Source organism: Typha angustifolia, chromosome 15 (genome assembly GCF_048772165.1).
Source record: "Typha angustifolia cultivar Huaian chromosome 15, ASM4877216v1, whole genome shotgun sequence".
NCBI classification, from domain to species: Eukaryota; Viridiplantae; Streptophyta; class Magnoliopsida; order Poales; family Typhaceae; genus Typha; species Typha angustifolia.
Genome location: NC_133253.1, coordinates 23,278,929 through 23,300,212, shown reverse-complemented (window position 1 = coordinate 23,300,212; position 21,284 = coordinate 23,278,929). Strand labels below are relative to the sequence as shown.

Sequence of the window (21,284 nt, the reverse complement as noted above, 5' to 3'; positions counted from 1 at the left end):
AAATCGCTATGCTAAATACATAAGATGGTACACAAGAAATGTCAGGCAGAGTTGCCATCAACTTCGCTGAGCCGAAAAATTCAGCTTACCGAGTCGCACGTGGCATGCGTGTGGCTCTCTTTCGTGGGGGTATAGGCCGACTAATATAAATGTAATACACAAACGACGACAGTAAATGCCGGCGTTGCTTGAGAATAATAAATATAAGAATTATGTTCCAGTTCGAAATAAACTGCAAGTTAAAATTGATCAGAATAAATAAGAGTCAACCAGCAGTAAGATAACTGGTTCCTAATCCAGATGCTTATTATATCATATCCTCAATATTGATGTAACCAAACATACCAACATAAAGAAAACTACCGTTCTTATTCAACAAAAATGAATTCAGCAATACGAGATCAAACATTGAAATGAAAATTTGCTACAAATGACGGAGAAAAAGTAGTACAAAAATAATTAGAGGTACTCCACAAAGTGCGATTCAGAACTAAATCATATCCAAGATGTTGTTAATCTGACTCTAGTTCTACTTCCAAATCTTGTCAAGATATACCAAAAAGCTGTAAGCTTCATACAATATCCACAAGCCTGATTTATGTAAATTACAAGTAATAAATGGTTGCGACCATCACAGACAATAGCACTTCAATTTCTCTATGCAATTCAGCAGAGCACACATATGTTCGAACGTAATGATTTTAATAGCATTTGAAAACGGATCTGCAGCACTTTGTTGCACACAAATTAACTGTAGAGTAGCAATGAACCCAAAACAATTGATGGTGAAATAATATCTCCCAAACAGCTGCTCTCCAATTGTTTTGGAATATTATAAGACAACACGGAAAGGGGGAAGGTGAAAAAGGGATGATATTAACAATGATGATTAATGAATAATAGGATCCTACTTAGAAAAGTTAGTGGCTCTCAAAGTTGAATATCTATACATGAAAACTATGTTATAAATCAGTTGTAAATATGAAGAATTGTTAAATACTATATCTGGGATATGAATATGGGTTCTCAAATGCCGAGATTGCGGCATTTACCCTTTCGCCTGTGATGGAATTCCTCACCAGAGGAGTCTTTTTTCAGTGTATCATCAACTGTTGATTCTTCCTGTATTACCAGGCCTGTTGCGGGTCAGCTTTCTTATTGGTGTGGAAGGTGCACCGGACTGAGAATCATCATGAATTGCCTCTGATAGTGTGGCACCACATGATCCCAGATTATTCCTATGGGGCATTAATTCCTCCCCTTTCCCAACAACGTCCAACATTAACTGTGAATCGGCAAAGCAAGTAAAGGGAACGTAAACAACTGGCTGTTATGCGGATTTTAGGAGATAATCATACACAGAAGATATTCATAACTAGAAGACATGACATATAGAAAGTTGAAATGACTGAATGTTGACAATGTTAACTCCTGATCAGTCTGAATCATCTTATAATTCTCATCTTTTAGTTCCTGTGTATGTGCCCCCAATTTCAAAAAAATTATGAACAAGCTATCCGATAACACAGAAAATATGAAGAGAATGAAAAGAAGACTGAACACACTACATGATATGTACCAATATAACGAACTTCCCATGACTCAACCAAAAAAGAGTATAAAGCCTTTGTTCTCACAACAATTTCCTAATTTTATAGATCATTACCCTTCTACCACAAAGACTTTCCTACTGTGGTTGACAATAATGTTTGGATCTCTCTATAAATATTATGTGAGTGTATTTACTCTTTAGCATACATACAGATAGGATAAAGACAAAGCCAACTAAGATCCGAGATTGATATAAATATTATGTAGTTGGATTAGCCAACAAAAGAAAACATGAAAGCAGCAAAACAATGATTAGTAACCCAGTACCTTCCAGTCCTTGGTATCAAATCGGAATACAAAATGGCTATAAGATACATCCCCTGAGGCAACTGAAGTGGCTGCAGGAGCATTCCGTGGAGCTAAGAAATAAAAAAGCACATCATTATTTCTGTCACTATAGTAAGCTTGTATAAGAGCTCAGCTTAAGAAAGAAAACACAGAAAAGAACTTACAAACAAGATGATATCCAGCATCATTCACAGTAATTTCAGCTCTGCCATCCTTTACCAGAAATGATAGGGCAAATATGTTTTCTACAGTTTGTGCAAAAGATAATCGGTTCAAAACTAGGTTTTCCATTTTCACACTTTTTCTCCTTCTCAAGATATCAAACATTGTCGACATGTTCCTATCAGTATCACTTTTTTCAGCAGACCCTGGCTCAGCCTCAGCAAGCTGTTCAAAAAGACAATAATTAAATAATTTTGTAGGGTACATCTAACTTATATTATCAACTTATTAACAGTTAATTTGGTGACTAATTATCTCACTAAGACATGATGGGCAATCATGAACTGGGACATTTGAAGCATCTAAATTTAATCTTCTAGGTGTACTAGTTGCCCCCATGCAAGTCAGACCCTATGACAGATCAGCTCGCAACATGGTGACTTCAAATAGTACACTCATTCAGAATTAAATCAACATTCCTGAAAACTAAAATATGACTTTTCTAGAAGACCAAGGACCCTTGAATTTGAAAATAGGCAAGCAAATGAAGGGACAAATAGCAGGCTAACCAACTAGTTTCTTTTGACAAAAAGGAAGTGAAACTTACAAAGTCCAAATGAACAAAATGCACCCCAAGAAAAATTCAGCAATCAGCACAACCAGTGACAGCTGGAAAAAAAAAAAACTAACCTCCTCTGGTCGAGTACTTTCAGCTGGCCTCGTCCTTTTTCTATTAATCATAGGTTTGCGTTGCCTCAATTGGTTGTCGATAGGTCCATTCCTAATATGAAACATGAAGCAATTAGAAGGCTAAAAGTGTTGCAACAAACAACACAGATTTTTTTTTCTTTTTTTTTCACCTTACTATATCAGTGTCAGCATAATTTATCACAAAAAGGAAAATAAAAGAAAGAAAATAAATTTAAGATTCTCATTGCAGTACAGAATTTAAAAAAAAACTTTACATTGTGCAGCATCCAGGCACCTTCATGAAAACATGAGATACAAAGAACCCAACATCTGCCCAAGAAATCACATTCTGAACAAAATTATTGTTGGCATTTCCATCTTGTACGCCAAATTTCAGCAGAAGTGCCGATACAAAGTCTGATGGGCTGAGTCCATCACTCCTTTGAGACTTAACTGATGTGACCAGTGTGTTAGCAATATCCAATAGAGCCTCTGCATCTGCAACTTGTTCCCGGGGCTTCTGAACTGTGAATGTAAGTATACATTGGAAGATAAGAATGTAATCATCACACTAGTAAAACAGAAGAGTGTGTGAAAAGAAGATACAAAAGAGCCCTCCTGCTGTCATTCTTTAATGCATGCAAAGATGAAACGAAATTCTGTCTAGTGTCTCCAGTCAAATACAATGCATAGGTGTTTAGCTAGAATTCCCACTGTAAAGACACTGTGACTAAAAAGCTGCAAGATAACATGCAAACGAAGATGACTTTGAACTTTTGCTACTACTAACTAGAGAGTACTTAGAAGAGCAAGTAACAGGACATATCGTCTCAAAACCAATTTCTAGCAGAAAGGTCTCACGTAGCAACCAATGAACCTACTGTACAAAATTTTCAGAGTTCTAACTGAAGCTCTACACATTGTATAAGCAACAAGCTGGTGTAAACAATATTGAGACAACACAATTAAACTAATGAATACAAAATAGAAACAAAGCAAGACAATATAGAGACAACTGCATAAAGTAAACAGTGGCTTCCATCGTCACAAATCAATTGTATGAAAGCTCCTTACGTCCAGTGGAAAAACATATCCAGCTGCCACTTGGATACGCAAATTTAGACTGCACCTCCTCTATCTTTTTAGCATAATTTATCATATGGCACTAATACAGGGAGATCTACTTACCGAGCTGATGAAGATTCTCCACTTCGGTGATAATGGAACTGAATCTATCCGAATCCCCTCTGCCAATATCTTCCCGATCATCTGGTAATCACCAAATCCCACTCAAATTGGAACGTAAGCAATCAGATAAATCCATTAGAGAAGAAGGAATAGACAAGAGCACAAATTGTACCGCTGATTAGGTTCTTGACGGCAAGATACCGAGACCGCAGTACCCGCCTTTCCACGGCGCCTTCCCGACTTTGCTCACTGGTACTCCTCTCCCCTGCTTCCTCTCTTAATCCACTACTCCCCCCTGGCTCTCGCTTCACCATGGCAGAGGGCTTCGTCAGCAAGGATCGAAACAGAGTAAAACCCTAGGGATCACTCGAACAAGACGACCTCTGAATCGAGTATTTAGAGATCTCACGACAAAGAGCTCGCAAGGACATTTATTGTAGTCGAACTCGAATTCCGGTATAGATTGGAGCAACCCAAAACCTAGGAATTTAAGGGATAAAAATTACGCGTTGGGATTTATTTTTCCCCGGTTTGGGACTCGACAAGAAATGACTCCAAATCGAAGAAACTAGCGCAGGGGATCTGGGGATTTTGGGCGGCTTTCCTTAAGTCCTAACCGGGGGCTTTTTGCGTATGATAATATTACGCTATCAAAATTTACCGCTCTCATCGCTGCTTAGTTTCGAATCTCGAAGCATGATAGACGGCCCCGATCTAAGCGCGAGACCGAATTAGCCCTTGCGGCCGCCGTGCCTGGTAGAGTCACTCTTTCTTTCTCTCTTTCTTTCTTTCTTTCTTTCTTTCTATTGTGAGGTTTGGTTTGCGTCAGGAAAAACATACATACTCTTTGGAAAAGTTGGGGTCTGGAGACTGGGTAATATTATTAATATTATCCAGATAGATAGATAGATAGATAGATAGATAGATAGACGGCGGGGTGTGTTTTCGAATTTTTGAAATTTTCAAATATGCAATAAAGATGAAAGCCGAACCGACCTCTTGAACTCATATCCAATTGCCATCACGGTAATTTAGTGAAAACCCACGCCCTAATTGCTACCATTCATCCGAATCATCAACCATCACGGCCTCCAGCCCTGTCCTTTCCCTCGTCTCAATCCATCCAAGGCGCAATCTCCACTAAAATTACCACTTGCCCTTCTTCCCAATTCTGGAAATCGTAGCCCTAGTTTAATTGGAGCTCCTTACATGGCGATTTATTAGTGTTTTGGATCGAAGAATTCGAGAAGAGCGAGGGAGTTGGGAGACCATAACCCTTCGGAGAGAGGAGGAAGCCGCCATGAAAGCCTCGATCAAGTTCCGCGACGATCAGAAGCCTCTGCTGCGGGCCAAGGTCCCCATCAGCGTCCTTGGCTTCCCCTTCCTCTCAGGTATCGCTGCCGGCGACGTCGACGAGCTTCGCCTCGACCTCGCCACCGCCCTCGATTCCGGCCCCTCCTTCCGCGTCTCGTACCGCCCAAACGACGCCTGGAACCCCTTCTCCCTCGTCGTCAAGACAGGGATCGGAGCCTTCGGGTCTCCGATCGCCGCCCCCATTGCCATGACTGCAGAGTTCAACCTCCTCGGACGAAATCCGGCTTTCTCTATCCTCTTCAAGCCTCGATTCGGCGATTTCTCCGTCAGGAAGACAATCAGATCCAACGCCGCCGTCGTAGGCAAGGTCGACACGAACGGCGAGAAGAGATCAGTCAACGGGGAGGAGACGCCGATCGTGAACGGATTTCACGGCGCCGCCAATGGCGGTATCGGTGGCTTGGTCTCCGACATGGAGGTTAGCTCGAGGAGCGTCCTCCCGCTATGGAGCCGCGCCACCGTGAGGTTCCGGTGGGGATTTAAGATTCCCCCGGAGTTCCGGTCGGCGATCGCCGGCGGCGGCGGGAAAGATCCGATGGCTGGGATCTCGTTTGCCAAGCTGCCGCTCCTCGTGATGAGCAAGATCACGATCGAACACCTCGCGGACGAGAGGAAGGCGAACGAGAAGAAGACGGCGGAGGAGGAGGCGTGCTTCTTGGTGAAGCGCGAGCTTGGTGCGCTGAGGGCCGAGAGCGGTGTCCTCAGGAGGGCGGTGGAGGATCTCAGGGTGGAGATCGGCGGCCGAAAGTTTGAGCCGGCGGCTGTAGGTAGGTTTCCCGGCGGGGATGACGTCAGCAAGGGTGGGTCCAACACGGGGAAGAGGGATCGATGGGGTAGCGGGAAGGCGGCAGGGTCGGAGGAGGCGAACGAGGAGCTGAAAAAGGTTTTGGATGCGCGCCGGAATCTAAACTGAGCCGGCCGTAAGGTGTGTGTGAAGGCATTGTGGTTGAAAAATAGTGTAAGGTTCTTAAGGCGATGGCATAATTCTTCTTGATCTTTGTTGTTTATCTTGTACAGATGTGTTAGGTTTGAATCTTAGCACTGTTAATTACTATGCCTTTTTCGTTGATCAATTTTAAGTCTGCTAGTTATACTTTCAGGAGTCTATACTCTATACCCATCTGAATTGTCAAATAATCTATCAAAAAAGTTAGTGTATTTTAGCACAATCCCTGTGACAATCTCTTGTCTATTTTTTTTAGCAATCTAATGTCTTTACTCGAGGCTGCTTATACTGCTGCAAAGAGCTGCGCGCGCATAAGATTATCATGGCAGGCCAAAGTCGGGTGCTCCTTTTATTGTTATATTCCTCTCTTTATTTGGAGGATTGCTCTTTGTGAGAGATCCAGAGTTTGGATTAAACTATTTATTTAATCCAAATTAATCCAATATGAAATTAATAAGAACGGACGAATTCAAGACAGCATGAATATAATAATAAACATAAATAGGATTGTTTAGTAAATGGGTTCATCGATCATAATTCATAAATCATAAAATGAGTTCTATGAGTACATAGGTCGTTCGAATCTATATGCAGTATATCAGTATATGAGCTATGCACGAGTCTATTTGAGCTTGAAAAACAAAAGATAAAAGAAAAAGGATAGATGGATATGGTGGCTGGAGCGAGCGGGTGAACCCAAGGCCAAATCCATCTATGCCTTCATCCACCCGAGGTGCCAAGACAGATGGGCAGGATGGAGCACTCTTTGGCGACTACGGGTGGCCCCGAGAGTTCAACTGTTTGCACGGAAGCTTCTGTGAGGGAGGCTGCCAACGTGGGTGCGCCTCCACGCAATTCGAGTTGGTCCGGACGAGAATTGCGCCATGTGTGGGATTCATAGAGAAAGTGTAGTGGACCTTTTTCTTCACGTGTAGGGTTGCGAAGGAGGTCTGGGGAGTGTTGGCAACAAGCCAAGGATGGGGTGACGAGCTGACGGAAGATTGGATCACCACGTCCTGGAATGCTGACCCGGAGAAGACCTTGGACTGCAAGGCAATTATAGCGTCCACCCTATGGATGCTTTGGAAGCTACACAACGCGAAGGTATTTGGAGGCGCTGAGATGCACGTTGACATGCTAGTCCGGCGAGCAGTGCAACTCGCTAAGGACTATGCAAAGCAAGGCAGGTCAAGAAACACTTTGGCGAGGCCGTAGGCGACGAGGTGGACACACCCGGATGTGTGGATCAAGGTCAACATGGACGAGGCTTTCTCTAGGGTGGATCGTCTCGGAGGGGCGGGGCCTGTAATAAGGGTCGCGAACGGTACCTTGGTAGCGGCAGCGTGGGAACCGTCCGTCGGCGAGTCAACGCTACGAAACCGAGGGGCACTCCCTCCGGTTGGGATTGGGACTTGCTGTGGGCTATGCTATGATGGAGGTTGAATCCGACTCATTGGAGTTAGTCCGGATCATGCAGAAAAGGGTTAGCTGTTCGTGGGATATTAGGGGTTTAGTTGCTGAGCACGGAGTTACTCGGCTCTTTTGCAAATTGTCGCTTGAGTCATGTAAGACGAAAAGGGAACAAAGTGGCCGACTGGGTGGCCAAATGTGGAAAGAGAAGTTTGGGGTCTGTTAGGCTTGGGCCGACAAACCCATTACCCCTAGAATTATGTAACCTTATTTTGGAGGAGATCGTTATCTCAGCAGGCGGATAAATCAGCTCAATATAGCTAGCTATTCAAAAAAAATAAAAATAAATAAATAAATAAATAACAAAAGATAGAAAAAAACAATAATTGCGGTGAGCGTGGATCGAACACGCGACCTTCAGATCTTCAGTCTGACGCTCTCCCAACTGAGCTATCCCCGCATGTTGCTTTCAATTCGAACATATCTTTTTACCAACTTTTCCGTTCCCATCTTCCTTCTCCTACAATGCCGATGGAATCGACAACGGTGGAGACCAGCGACGGCGTAAAGCTCGACGCTCGAATCGTCAAACCAACGACTCTTGCGAGCGGAAGCAACAAACTCGCTGTCGTCCTGGTTCACCCTTACACTGTTCTCGGTGGATTCCAGGGCCTCCTGAGGGGGGTCGCCACGGGCCTCGCCGAGGAGGGTTACATGGCCGTGACCTTTGACATGAGAGGGGCGGGGAAGTCAACGGGAAGAGTTTCTCTTACTGGCTTCGCCGAGGTCAACGACGTTATCGCCGTGTGCAAGTGGGTCTCAGTTACCTTCTCTCCTGATGGGATCGTCTTGGTGGGCTCATCTGCAGGTGGTTTCCTTTCTGCTCTCTTCCTTCCTCTTTTTTTTTTTTGAGGGTCTCCGTTTCTCTTGAATTTTGATTTTTGTTTGACTTGAAGCTGTTTGATGAAATGGGTCTTCGCCTATTTGGATCGAGGAGTTCTCTGAAACATTCTTAGGCCCTTAGGATTTTCCTTATGAATTAGAGTTCATTACTACCAGAGAGTTTTGGAGTTTCTTTTCTTGATTACACCATATATTTGAAATTGGAAACTGGGTTTGATAAATTAGTGGCTGGCAATTGTGTTTAATTATAGAAATATAGGTATGCAATATCAGGAACTAGAGTTTCTCGGAGATGATGCAGATGATGTAGAAAAGAAGGGAATATTCTGCCATAAGGGCAATAATGAAAAGATTTATATAGATCAACTTCTGCAATTAGATCTAGGTAGTAGAGAATCCTTGATGGAACTCCAAAGAGTCTGAAATAGTTAATATGGAAACTTTGATGGATTGAAATTGTTTGTCAATACTGGACTGTCCTGAATCAGACTTCGAAAATAAGTTCCAGAGACCCCTAAACTTCTAACAAAAAGCAAATATTGCAGCTTTTGCACTGGGGATTGATCTAATATATCGCTAGCTGTCGTTTTGGGTATGTCATCTTTGCAGGCTATGAGTGACAATTGAATGGTTTAATAACCTTGAAAGTCCTTATCTGATGCAAATGGGAAAACACAGTGTGAGGAGATACTAAAACAGATTGCCACATATGAGTATTATCTTTAGCAACTCCTATTTTTAAATTTAGGCGCATCAAAACTATCTTTATATATTTACACATGAATACCAAAATCATAAGTCTTCTAGCGAAAACATATTTATGCCTGCACTGAATACAATGATTTCACTATCCTTCATCTATTGTCTGCTTGTAAACCATAAAATACATGTGTGACTATTGTTGGATGCATAGGTAACTTGCTATGACTGTTCTGATGCATCATCAAATATGGCTTTAGGAGTTTGCCTTTGTTTCTTTGCACTTAATCAATGCTGTTTAACTTGGCCAGGGTATTGATTTATATCGTTATTTTGACTATGATTTACTTTAGATATCAACCCTGACTGTGTAAGCTCATAATAACCAATTCACAATGAGCTACCATCAAGAGCATGTTTGAATACTGACCCTGTTGTCTTCGTGTTTTCTAATTACCGTAAGTTTTACGCTGAGTAAAAATTGATGATGAACTCATTGAAAAATGTTGACCATGTAATGATTTTCTGAAGTCTATAATATTCTTACATTTCACAATTTCAAGTGCCTGTGATAGATATATAATTTGGTCATTCTCCAAGAAAATTAATGAGATCATTGCATTATCACGCTCCGTCTTATATTACTAACATCTTGGCCTGCATAAATTTTTTAATATTTGATAGTGGGACGATGCACCCGGCACCTCGGCGATGTGGGAACGATGACCACCTGACACCTCAGAGATGTGGATTAAGACTTTAATTTCACTGTCATAACTTTGTTACACTTTCTCACATGGTTTTGATCAAATTCATCATACATGTGCGTACTCATGTGTCTGTGTTTATGTATTTCATAATGCTAATTTGAATATCCTGGAACAGGAGCACTGATTGCCGGCTCAGCAGTGGATAAAATACACGAAGTAGTAGGTTATGTGAGTTTGGGATATCCGTTTGGCCTAACAGATTCCATCCTATTTGGGCGACACCATGGAGCCATCCTGCGGTCTGAGAAACCAAAACTATTCGTGATGGGAACCAAAGACGGCTTCACAACTGTAAAACAGTTGCAGCGTAAGCTGAAATCTGCAGCAGGCCGAGTTGAGACACACTTGCTTGAAGGAGTCGGCCATTTCCAAATGGAGGGGCCTGATTATGACGCTCACATGGTTGATTTAATTGTTAATTTTATCCAGTCCTTGAAGGGATAGTAAGAAGGGATGAATTTTGACTACCCATCGTGGATGTGAGAAATATTAATGCTGAAGACATTGGAAAGACACCACATTATATGCTATACTTGCGGGTTTCCTTCAATTTTTTTTGTCCATGTTTGATATTTCAATGCGGAGATAGCCTATGAAATACCAGAAATATATGTATCACGACTACTGGAAAAGGAGTTGATCTTATTTTCAGTAGATTTAGTCCTCCAGGAAATGTGGTGATGGTCACCGGCGCCTTCAGCCCTGAATTCTGCCTGGATTTATTGCGCCTGCGCTGGATATCAGATGGTGGCAGCTGCACGGAGAACTACCGATCGCCTCACGTCTTCCTGCGAGGAGATAAGCATAGTTGGATAGAAGAGGAGATAAGCACAGTTGGATAGACTGCCAGATAGCTGGACGTCAGCGCCGAGAACTCGGCAAAAATAGAAGCCTCGGTGAAGAGGTGAACCACGCCGGGGGTTACCGGTTATGAGGTGAGAAACAAAATCTTGAACACTCCTACGTAAGCTGGAGAGGATCTAATTATCCAGGTTGTCTCTGATTGCCACTTTTATCTCTAACTAAAGTGGTACTATTTTATTTCATACAATAAGCAACTAAGAAACCTCATATATATATGTATATATATATATATATATATATATATATATATATATATATGCAATTACGAGTAAACATTATTAGACTTCACTGGATTGAACTGATATAGGAAGAAGGGTCAGGAGGCACAGGGATCGCTGCTGCTCCATCAAGCATCTGGGTCACCTTCAACATGGTAGGCCTCAGAGATGGCTCTTCTTGGATGCACCACAAAGCCACCATTACAAACCTCTCCACCCTCCTCATATCAAGCATAGCCTCTTCATCTCCTTCCACAACGAAATCTAAGTTTCCATCTCTAAAACAATCATTGACCCAATAGGCCAATATAGTCCTCTCTTCATCTGTGATCTCTGACTCAACATTCTTCCTGCAACATATTATCTCGAGTAGAATGACACCAAAGCTATATACGTCCACCTTTGCCGTGATTCCGACGTTCCTGAACCATTCGGGAGCGACGTAGCCTCTCGTCCCTCGAACTCCGGTGTTCGTATGTGTTTGGTCTCTCTTAAGTAGCTTCGCCAATCCGAAGTCGGAAATCTTTGCAACCAAATTGTCATCTAGTAGTATGTTCTGAGGCTTTATATCACAGTGAATGATCTGTGTGCTGCACTCTTCGTGCAAGTAGAGAAGACCTCTTGCGACACCGAGGACGACTTGGACTCGTCGATGCCATGCCGGCCTCTCGCTTCCGAAGAGAAATCCTGTTAGAGAGCCATTGCTCATGAATTCGTAGACTAGAATCCTTTCGGTTCCTTCGTTGCAGAATCCAAGCAATCTGACCAAGTTCTTATGGTAAGTCTGGCCAATGGTTTGGCACTCGACTTTGAACTCCTTCTCCGTCTCAGGCAAGAGCTTGTCGATCTTCTTCACCGCAATGATCGTGGGGGGATCATCGGACAATTGCCCTTTGTAAACCACGCCGGATGCTCCACTTCCGACCTCTTCGCAGAAGCCATCGGTGGCCTCCTCAAGCTCTCTGTAAGTAAAGGCCCTGAGACCCTGCTCTGCTTTGGAAGTCTCAGGCTTAGGCTTCTGGGCTCTCTTCTTTTGGGCATGGAACGTTGCAAGCAAGATAGCCGAGATGAGAAGAAAATTGAAAAAAACAGAGCTTCCAAGAAGCAGAGAACCCACCAAGATCAAAGTTTTGTTATCTTTTTTCTCTCCACCAGGATTAGGACTCTGCGGTTGTGAATTATTACCTTTTGGTACTTTCAGTAACAGCTTCCTTTGCACAGTGCTGCCACTCTTTCCATTTGATAAAGGAAGCTTCTTCTTCCAGCAATCCCCTCCATTATACACGGTGACGGCGCAGAAGCAATCGAATAAGCATTGCTTTCGGCATGTGTCCTCGTCAACAGGGCTGTAATGCTCGTAATCCGCCAAGGGCCAGTCGACGTTGGTCATCTCGGTGAACCCGAACAGATCTTCCGCATCGGACTCGTCAGCCTTGCAGATCTGCGGCGCGAAGTCGGCTTTGCAACCTTTGTACTTCCTGTTCGGATCAATGAAGGAGTACTGCGGTGGGCATTCGCAGGTCACGCTCTTGTTAACGCTAAACGTGCAGTAGCTATTAAACCCACAAACTCCGCTTCCATCCTGGTTTATGAGTGTTTGGCATATGTCTGAGGGCGTGAAGCCCACCACACTCCAATCACCATTCCAAACCATAGACTGAGTCAATTTTTTTGGATAAACGTATTGCCTGAATACCCCATCAGAATCCAAGGTAGCTCTTTGGTACAACTCTTCAGTTGAATCCATGGTTCCATTTATCAAGTAGAACAAGGTATTGTTCTTGAGAGAAAAGTAGATGTTGCCCGTTGAATTGAACACGAGCTGCGTTCCGTTTCCAACGGTGTCACTAGCCCAGTAGGGGCCATACTGATATCCCGATGGGATTGCGACTAAGTAAAACACGAGGTTTCCATCGCTTTGGACCGCGAGATTGAACCTTCCGCTAGAGTAGTCCGTGTCCATTAGCCGGGCTTGGAGCGTGGAGCCAAGCTGGAGCACTTGGGTCGGCAAGATCGTGTCGGCCGGCACGTCGAAGCTTTGCCACCGGTACGTGCCGTCGGCGTTGGCTAGGACGAAGTTCCCGGTGTCTAGCATGACGCCGTAGGAGGCATTGCTCACGCCGGCGTTCCAAACTTCTTGGCCGGATGAATCTCTTAGGGAGAGCTGGCCGTCGGCCGTTAGGTCCACGTGGGCGCCTGATTGCACCGGCTGGTCGCCGTTGGCATACCAGACGGTGGTTTTGTCGGGTATTTTGTCGAACCAGATGGCGAGGAGGAAGGTGGTGGAGTTGTCGTCGAGGGGCCAGAAACCGAAGGCGAAATCGCCGGACGGGGAAAGCCAAGATGAGTTTGCGCCGAGAGGGGTGAGGGAGGATCCTAAGGTTATGTTCCGGTGAGTTCGAGCGCATGTTGCGCTTCGGAAACATAAGAGGAAGATGACGAGGAAGAATGAAGCAAGGGGATGATGGAAGGGAGAAGAAGGGTATGCCATTAATTTCCTTTGGCTGAAATAAGATCGTAGTTCTTTCAACATATAGAATTGTAGTCGGCTCTATCACCTTTTCTGATGGAATTTCACTGGGGTCAATGAGTCGTCGCTGCCGTGGGCTGTGCTGTGGATCTAATTAATAGATAACACCACACCTTGTACAAGTATGTGGCTCTGGTGTTGTGTTGAATTGTATTCAGCAGTGGGTCACATTACAAGGACCTCGTCACGCGTGTGGAATTTATACAGGCCTAGTACTTAGCCGTGATCGTTTTTGTCGTGTTTGACAAGCACCTCGTTTGACAATTCCGCACGCAGTGATTCTATACAGCCCGATCACCTACAGTTGTAGAAACATCTCTTCTCGCATAACCGTACGTGATAGCCAATGAGGTCATGGCACGCAATTAAGTGATCAAAATTTCTTATAATCGGAACCGTAGAGGATCCGTTGCTACAAGTATATGTTTGGGTCGTTAATTTTCTTCATTGACTTGGAAGTCAAGCGCAAGAATTTGGGATGAACCAACGACGATTTGGCCAATTGCTCCGAAAGCACGCTTTTGATGAGAAAGAACGCACTTGCTCCACAAAAAAACTAAAAGACTTTCTTGTTGCTCAGATGAATTTATCAATTTAAACACTAATTTATTCAGTATTATGTTTAAAAAAACTAACAATAATAATAATATAAGAGTCACAAGGATTTTAGTGGTAGTAATAATATTTTAAGAGATTATAGATAAAAGTCCACTCCTCCCCCGGCAGTACGATAATTTTACAAAAATGATGTCTTAAAAGACAGTTCTATTGAAATGGGAGATTCCTTTGTTTCCCGGGCTAAAATTGGTACTTCATAAGGTCGAATTTCTGATCTATTAAAATACTCACAAGAAAGATAAGTTTCACAATATTTACAATATGTTAATTAAACAACTTGAGAGACTAAAAATCTCAAGCCAGGATAACAAGCTTCCCTATATCATCACGACTTCTACATTCTGCACTCTATAGGTAGCAAATATTTTCCAAGAGACATGGTGATGGCTATAACAGCTCTCCGCCGTTATCTCCTTTGCCTCCTCTGCTTGCTTACTCATCTTCTTCTCTTCTCTAATGCCCAAACCAAAGGCAACATCACCTTAGGCTCCTCACTCTCCACCATGAAAATAGCTGAAACGTGGTTATCGCCTTCGGAAGAGTTCGCCTTCGGATTCCAACGCGTTGAAACCAATCAAGATCTCTACCTTCTTGCCATCTGGTTTAACAAGATCCCGAATGCGACGATAGTATGGTACGCGAAAGGCGACAGCGCCGAGGATGATGTCAAGCTTGTCGGAATTGGATCCAAGGTGGAGCTCAACATGGAAGGCAGCCTTGTACTCAGTGATGAGAATGGCACCCAAGCATGGACGTCAGCCGACAACGGTAAATGTAGCTACGCCGCCATGCTTGACAACGGCAACTTCGTGCTCGTCGATTCGAGTTCCTCTAATACATGGCAAAGCTTTGACTATCCAACAGACACCTTACTGCCCACCCAAGTCATGAACCAGCGTGGCCTGCTCTCTTCTCATCAATCTCACACGAACTTCTCTCTAGGCCGGTTCCAGATGCGCCTGCTATCGAATGGCAGCCTAGTGTTGAACACCATTGCTCTTCCAATTGATTTATTCCTATGAAGCTTATTGGATCAGCAGGGACAAGACTAATCTTACCACAGATAAGGTGGTCTTCAATGAATCCGCTGGTGTCATCATCAAAAAGAATGACGGCAATTACACAAATGTAACGATTCCCGAAGTTGCAAAACCGACGGACTACTACCAAAGAGCGACACTTGACCCAGACGGAGTTTTCCGGCACTACATATTTCCGAAGACAAATCTTAGAGAGGGAAACTGGACTATTGCATATCAGATACCAGTTGACATTTGCTCCGCGATCTTGGTGGAGACTGGAAGCGGCGCTTGTGGGTTCAACAGCTATTGCAAGCCTGATGGCGCCAGTTCAACATGTGAATGCCCTACTGGCTTCAGTTACCTTGATCCAGAATACACGCGCAACGGTTGCAAGCCCGACTTCACTCCATTGAGCTGCGAAGCAAACATGGCACAACCAGAGACTCAGTTTTATATGGCCGAGTTAGCCGATACAGATTGGCCCAGAGCTGATTCCGATAAGCTGACAGTAGCAGAAGACACATGCAAGGAACTTTGCCTCCGAGACTGCATGTGCGCAGTGGCAAGATACATGGATGGAACATGTTGGAAGAAGAAATTTCCCCTGTCAAACGGAAGGATGGATCCGAGCGTTGGAGGCAAGATTCTAATAAAATTGCCCATCAATGATAGCTCTTCACTTAATTCATCTCCACCAAACAAAAGGGATCGGGACACAAGGATTGTCATAGTATCAGTGCTTTTAGGTGGCTCTGTGTTTGTAAATTTGATTCTGATATTGGTCACTTCTCTTTCTCTTCTCTGGTACAACCAGAGATCACAGAGGTTCTGCAGTGGACAAAGCAAGATGGACATGAATCTAAATGCATATACTTACAACGATATTGAGAAGGCAACTGAAAGCTTCAAGGAAGAGCTGGGTCGAGGAGCCTGCGCTATAGTCTACAAAGGGGTCATGGCACTAGAATCCAGGAGCTTTATTGCAGTGAAGAAGCTAGACAAGGTGGTCAAGGAAGGTGAGAAGGAATTTAAAGCTGAAGTGAGCTCAATCGGGCGAACCCATCACAAGAACTTGGTGCAATTGCTTGGGTATTGCAATGAGGGGACGCACCGGATCTTAGTGTACGAGTTCATGAGCAATGGCTCTCTGGCAAACTTCCTCTTTGGGAGCATCAGGCCTGGTTGGAATCAGAGGGTGAGAATTGCATCTGGAATTGCAAGAGGATTGAACTACCTGCATGAGGAATGCAATAGCCAAATCATCCACTGTGACATAAAACCTCAGAATATACTCTTAGATGGAGACTTTACTGCAAAGATCTCAGATTTTGGATTGGCGAAGCTTCTAAAGATTGATCAAAGTGGCACTATCACTGAAATCAGGGGAACCAAAGGATACGTTGCACCAGAGTGGTTTAAGAGCATGCCGATAACTTCCAAGGTGGACGTGTACAGTTTTGGAATTCTGCTACTAGAAATCATCTGTTGCAGAAGGAATGTCAAGCCCAATGCAGAGAACGATGAGAAGGCTATATTGAGTGAATGGGCCTATGAGTGCTATAGTGCCGGCAGAGTTGATGTGCTTGTCGATGGGGATGAGGAGGCAATGGATGACAAAAGAAGGGTGGAGAGAATGGTGGCAGTGGCTATTTGGTGCATCCAGGATCAGCCGTCATTGAGGCCTTCCATGAAGAAGGTGATACAAATGTTGGAGGGAGCTTTTCAAGTGGCTGTTCCACCAGATCCTAACTCCTTCATCAGCTCAATTGACTAAAAGTTATCCTACTTTTTAACCTAGTCGTTTTTTAACTGTAATCCTAGATAGCATATTGTGTAGATTTGCTCTCTATGAATCTATATGGAGATGGACATGCTCTTTGCTTATCAGACTCTTCAGTATTGTTTGCTTTGAATATAGGGACTCCAATAAATTTAAGCTTTCTGTGAAAATAAGAGGTCTGTTTTCATTATGTCCAAAGAGCTTAAGATGGCAGACCTTTTCCAGTCCTCCCTCCTCCATATATGGCTTCTTTCATTTCACTATAGCTGTCTGCGTTCACTGACTGACATATAACAACTAGTCATAAATATACGACCTGACTGAATGGAAGAGATTTTCACAAAATTGGGCTTTATAATTGAGCTCTTAGTATTGACCTCAAATGATAGCACAAGAGATAAGTCCATCAGCATTCATCAATTTTCTCTTTTCCTACACACCCTTCGGCAGAAATAGTAGTTAAGCTCTCTTATATGATATCAAAGCTTTTTTCTTTTAGCAGAGCAAGAATCCAAAACTTGTGGCAGGAATAAAGATTTCTTACAAATATCCGTCTCTTCATCCCTATCTCAACTAGAAAGTGCACAAACTACCACAATCAGTATAATGCGGGTTGGCATTTCGGGAACTCAGAAGAGTTAATCAAGATAGATAAAATATATATATTATCTTATACATTCGTGCAGTTTTTCTTGCGAACTAAACCCTCATCTCATAATTCGATCTTTAAAATATACTATCTTATATATTCGTGCAGTTTTTGTTGAGAACTAATCTCTTATCTCAAAATTCGAGCTCTTTTTTGATATAAACGGTGTTGATGAAATTACATACTCACTCATTTATATTTTAGTTAAATTTTATGTAAAATAAGTCGTATGAAAAATTATTTATAAAATATTATCACAAGTAATAAGTAATTTAATATATTTTAAAAATAAAATTAAAAAGTATGAGTAAAATTATAGGTGGAACTAATTTAAGTTTTAAAAAATGTGTATAAAATTATTCTTTAAATTTTTTTTTTTATGTACGAACTGAAGCTCTGATGGAAGAGTATTACATCCCATCCGATTGATTGATTTAGGATCGAACGGTTCAGGTCCAACTAAAAGTCTGGCTCTCTTCTAACACTTGCTAACCCCCTAAGAAACCCTTACTCGTGCTTTAGTTATGGTTCGTAATCGGAAGAGAAGAGAAGGAGAGCTTCGTTCCTTCTATATGGGAGGCATGGCGGACGACTATGGCTTCTGAGGTAACTCTAGTTCCCACCAAAGTTATCATCTTGGTGCTTGGTTGTCCCCTATCTTCCCAAATTTCTTCGAAGTTGCCATGATTCCTTGGCGGAAACTTGCGAGACCATCTTTCTTCAGATGGGTTTCTCGTCTTGGTGCAGAGGAACTATGGAGATCGTCAAAAATCCCTACCTTTCGCACGGGTGTTTCTTTTTGTCGTCCGAAGATTTTAAGTTTCCACTTAGGTAGAGGTCGATACATTAAAGAACCGTCTTTCCCCAACTGGGTATCTCCTTTTTCTTCCAGAGGTTCAATTTTTGCCCACAAAAGTACTGGTTATTGGGTGGAAATGTCGGGTTTGTTTAATGCTAGATGTTTTTGTGCTGAGACAAATTCAGTAGTATCACAAGCTACAGCGAGAATCCATGACCAGGAAGCTCTAATGGAACCCTCTAATGGTGTGAGACGGAGCACTCGTGCAGTTGTGGAGGCTCAGAACGCTCTAATGGACTACCTTCATGGCACAAGAAACTTAAACTTTACGGACGCCGAGCATATGTGCAAGCACTCCCCCATCTTTCTTGGGAAGCTTCTGAACAAGGTAGAGAAAGAGGAAGATATTGGCAAGGGGTTGACACGTTTCTTTCGCTACCACCCTATCAATGAATTTGAACCATTCTTCGAGAGCATAGGTCTGAAACCTAGTGAGTTCAATCCACTTCTGCCTCGTAACTTAATGTTCCTATCTGATGATGAAGAATTTCTTGAGAATTTTCATGTTCTTTGCAACTATGGTATTGCTCGTAGCAAGATAGGGAAGATATATAGGGAAGCTACTGGAATTTTCAGATATAAGTTGGGTATTTTGGATATGAAGCTTCAAGCTTATGAGGGATTGGGACTCAGTAAGAGTACTGTTATCAAGATAGTTGCTTCAAGTCCGATTCTTTTGGTTGGGGATATTAACAGGGAATTTGTTAAGGTTATAGAATGGTTAGATGGCCTTGGCATCAAGAGAGATTGGATAGGAAGCGTTTTGTCGGAAAAGAATTTCTATAACTGGAGTAGGATGCTTGTACTTCTAGAATTTTTCACTGAGTTGGGGTTTAGTAAAGAAAGCTTGGGAGATTTGATTAGATGGCATCCAGACCTTATGCTGGATGGTTCAGGAAAGATGTTGTTTTCAGTGGTTGTCCTCCTGATGAAATTGGGAGGAAGAAGAAAGGAATTATTTGATCTGTTTTCACATTTTCCAAACATCCAGATTGGAAATTTCATGCGGAACATGCGTAAGGGTATGCTATTCTTAATCGATATTGGAATGAGTCCAGAGGATGTTGAAAAACTTTTCATTACTCATCCTGAAATAATTGGCTCTTGTTCCTTAAAAAAACCCAACAGCATCCAGACCTACCTAAATGTTGGGAAAAAACGATTGTGTAGGATTATAAAGGAGGACCCGCATCAATTGGAAAGATATACTTTTGGGACAAAGCTTAGCCGTCTACCAAACTCTGGAGAAGATGAAAGATCACTTAGGGCGAAGACAAAGTTCTTGTCACGTATAGGATTCATTGAAGATTCAGAGGATATGAAGAAGGCACTCAAACTGTTTCGCGGTAAAGGTGATGAACTTCAAGATCGATATGGTTTTTTGGTCAAAACTGGATTTGAACCGGATGATGTGGCCCGTATGATCAAACGGGCTCCTCAGGTTCTGAACCAAAAGATAGATGTCCTTGAGAGCAAGATTTCCTTTCTTGTAAATAATATAGGCTATCCCTTAAATTCACTAGTGAATTTCCCAGGATATATGGCATATACTCTTAGGAGGGTCAAACTGAGGTTTTTGATGTACAATTGGCTCAAGGAAAGAGGAAAAGCTAAGCCTTCGTTAGCTTTGAGCAGTGTCCTTGCATGTTCTGATAAGGCCTTTACAAAGAAGTTTGTAAATCAGGATCCAGATGGTCCTGAAGTTTGGGAAAACTTCAAGAAAGAATTACATTCAAACTAAGTTATTGACACAATAATGACAGTGTGCCTGCACCGTTGCTTATAGTATGTGAGATAAATGTTATGCAATGGCTCTCTTCCATGCTTATTTAGAATTTTTCAAAGAACTATTTATATGCTCTACTTCTATCCAACTTGCCTGAACAAACATACTTAGCCTGTGTAAACTATAAGGGTAACTTCAGTGTGATGAAAGTGATGAAAATGCCAATAGAGATATTGCACAATGCATGCTTCTATCTGTCAAAGGGAAGGGCGATATATGGCAAGAAGCTCTTCTATGACTGTCAATTCGCTAGTGCATATAGAATCTTAATTTGTCTTAATCGTATCTCCTTTGCCCTTCACTATTGTGCCGTTATTGTTCTTATCGTTGGAAATGTCTTTAATGTCTGTTGGTCTTGTAGATATTAATAAGTTATACATATATGAGAATTTGATCAATTGATGTTGTACTTTGTTTTATGGAAATTATCTGATTCCTGCTGGATATGGATGAATCTGGCTCACTTGTTTCTCTTGATATGATGCATGTTGGTTCTTCTATCAAACAGAGAAGATATTAGTGTTTGAGGATGGAGATAAGCTGAACAATTTCAATTGTAATGGATAAAATTATGATGCAAGCTGAAAAATTCACTGCCTTATATTTTGATGGATGAAGAAGGTGCACTATAATTTTTCTTTTTATCATTATAATTGTTGGTGTTTGTTGTATTATTTTAGTAGGGGAATTGGAGTCATTGGAGGTTGTAAGCTTTAAATAATACACATCTCATATCTGGTGCTATTGCAGTTCTTTTTCAATTCAGTCACGGTCTACCGATATCCAATTGATTGAGGATATACTGATTTCTCTCTGAAGTAAAATGCCAGCCTCTTAGTATATTCCTGGAATTTTTATAAATCAAATCTTATATTTTATCTATCTTAAGTTTTACATTTTATTTTTGAAGATTAAAT

At 42.3% G+C, this 21,284-nt stretch overlaps 6 protein-coding genes, 1 non-coding gene and 1 pseudogene across 7 annotated transcripts; 5 read left to right on the top strand and 3 right to left on the bottom strand.

Annotated features, from left to right (window-relative positions):
* Positions 1 to 786: 786 nt before the first annotated feature.
* On the bottom strand, positions 787 to 4,720 carry LOC140778153 (non-structural maintenance of chromosomes element 4 homolog A-like; annotated as a pseudogene).
* Positions 4,721 to 5,083: 363 nt separating this feature from the next.
* On the top strand, positions 5,084 to 6,412 carry LOC140778154 (uncharacterized). The gene has a single exon (XM_073122731.1). The coding sequence runs from the start codon at positions 5,240 to 5,242 to the stop codon at positions 6,224 to 6,226; it is 987 nt and encodes a 328-aa protein (XP_072978832.1). The 5' UTR covers positions 5,084 to 5,239; the 3' UTR covers positions 6,227 to 6,412.
* Positions 6,413 to 8,056: 1,644 nt separating this feature from the next.
* TRNAF-GAA (transfer RNA phenylalanine (anticodon GAA)) lies at positions 8,057 to 8,129 on the bottom strand. The gene has a single exon. It is a non-coding gene; the product is annotated as a tRNA-Phe (tRNA).
* A 33-nt stretch (positions 8,130 to 8,162) lies between these two features.
* LOC140778155 (uncharacterized) lies at positions 8,163 to 10,571 on the top strand. The gene is made up of 2 exons (XM_073122732.1): positions 8,163 to 8,537; positions 10,157 to 10,571. Exons 1-2 carry the CDS (start codon positions 8,195 to 8,197, stop codon positions 10,483 to 10,485), a joined length of 672 nt encoding a protein of 223 aa, XP_072978833.1. The 5' UTR covers positions 8,163 to 8,194; the 3' UTR covers positions 10,486 to 10,571.
* Positions 10,572 to 10,590: 19 nt separating this feature from the next.
* Positions 10,591 to 13,724, bottom strand: LOC140778152 (G-type lectin S-receptor-like serine/threonine-protein kinase LECRK1). The gene is made up of 2 exons (XM_073122730.1): positions 11,160 to 13,724; positions 10,591 to 11,121 (listed from the first exon to the last, which is right to left on the bottom strand). Exon 1 carries the CDS (start codon positions 13,654 to 13,656, stop codon positions 11,191 to 11,193), a length of 2,466 nt encoding a protein of 821 aa, XP_072978831.1. The 5' UTR covers positions 13,657 to 13,724; the 3' UTR covers positions 10,591 to 11,121; positions 11,160 to 11,190.
* Positions 13,725 to 14,597: 873 nt separating this feature from the next.
* LOC140777281 (G-type lectin S-receptor-like serine/threonine-protein kinase LECRK4) lies at positions 14,598 to 17,232 on the top strand. The gene has a single exon (XM_073121298.1). It carries the CDS (start codon positions 15,721 to 15,723, stop codon positions 17,065 to 17,067), a length of 1,347 nt encoding a protein of 448 aa, XP_072977399.1. The 5' UTR covers positions 14,598 to 15,720; the 3' UTR covers positions 17,068 to 17,232.
* Positions 14,649 to 15,293, top strand: LOC140777089 (G-type lectin S-receptor-like serine/threonine-protein kinase LECRK1). The gene has a single exon (XM_073120990.1). The coding sequence runs from the start codon at positions 14,649 to 14,651 to the stop codon at positions 15,291 to 15,293; it is 645 nt and encodes a 214-aa protein (XP_072977091.1).
* Positions 17,233 to 18,243: 1,011 nt separating the features above from the next.
* On the top strand, positions 18,244 to 20,847 carry LOC140778081 (transcription termination factor MTEF18, mitochondrial-like). Its single transcript, XM_073122615.1, has one exon. The coding sequence runs from the start codon at positions 18,406 to 18,408 to the stop codon at positions 20,320 to 20,322; it is 1,917 nt and encodes a 638-aa protein (XP_072978716.1). The 5' UTR covers positions 18,244 to 18,405; the 3' UTR covers positions 20,323 to 20,847.
* The last annotated feature ends 437 nt before the right edge of the window (positions 20,848 to 21,284 follow it).

What these genes read in the sequence shown, in the direction of transcription:
- LOC140778081 (XM_073122615.1), top strand. Translation starts at nt 18,406, where the DNA reads ATGATTCCTTGGCGGAAACTTGCGAGACCATCTTTCTTCAGATGGGTT.
- LOC140777089 (XM_073120990.1), top strand. Translation starts at nt 14,649, where the DNA reads ATGGTGATGGCTATAACAGCTCTCCGCCGTTATCTCCTTTGCCTCCTC.
- LOC140778155 (XM_073122732.1), top strand. Translation starts at nt 8,195, where the DNA reads ATGCCGATGGAATCGACAACGGTGGAGACCAGCGACGGCGTAAAGCTC. An exon ending in CTTGGTGGGCTCATCTGCAG is followed by an intron (nt 8,538 to 10,156) that starts GTGGTTTCCTTT and finishes ATCCTGGAACAG; the next exon opens with GAGCACTGATTGCCGGCTCA.
- LOC140777281 (XM_073121298.1), top strand. Translation starts at nt 15,721, where the DNA reads ATGGCACAACCAGAGACTCAGTTTTATATGGCCGAGTTAGCCGATACA.
- LOC140778152 (XM_073122730.1), bottom strand. Translation starts at nt 13,656, where the DNA reads ATGTTGAAAGAACTACGATCTTATTTCAGCCAAAGGAAATTAATGGCA.
- LOC140778154 (XM_073122731.1), top strand. Translation starts at nt 5,240, where the DNA reads ATGAAAGCCTCGATCAAGTTCCGCGACGATCAGAAGCCTCTGCTGCGG.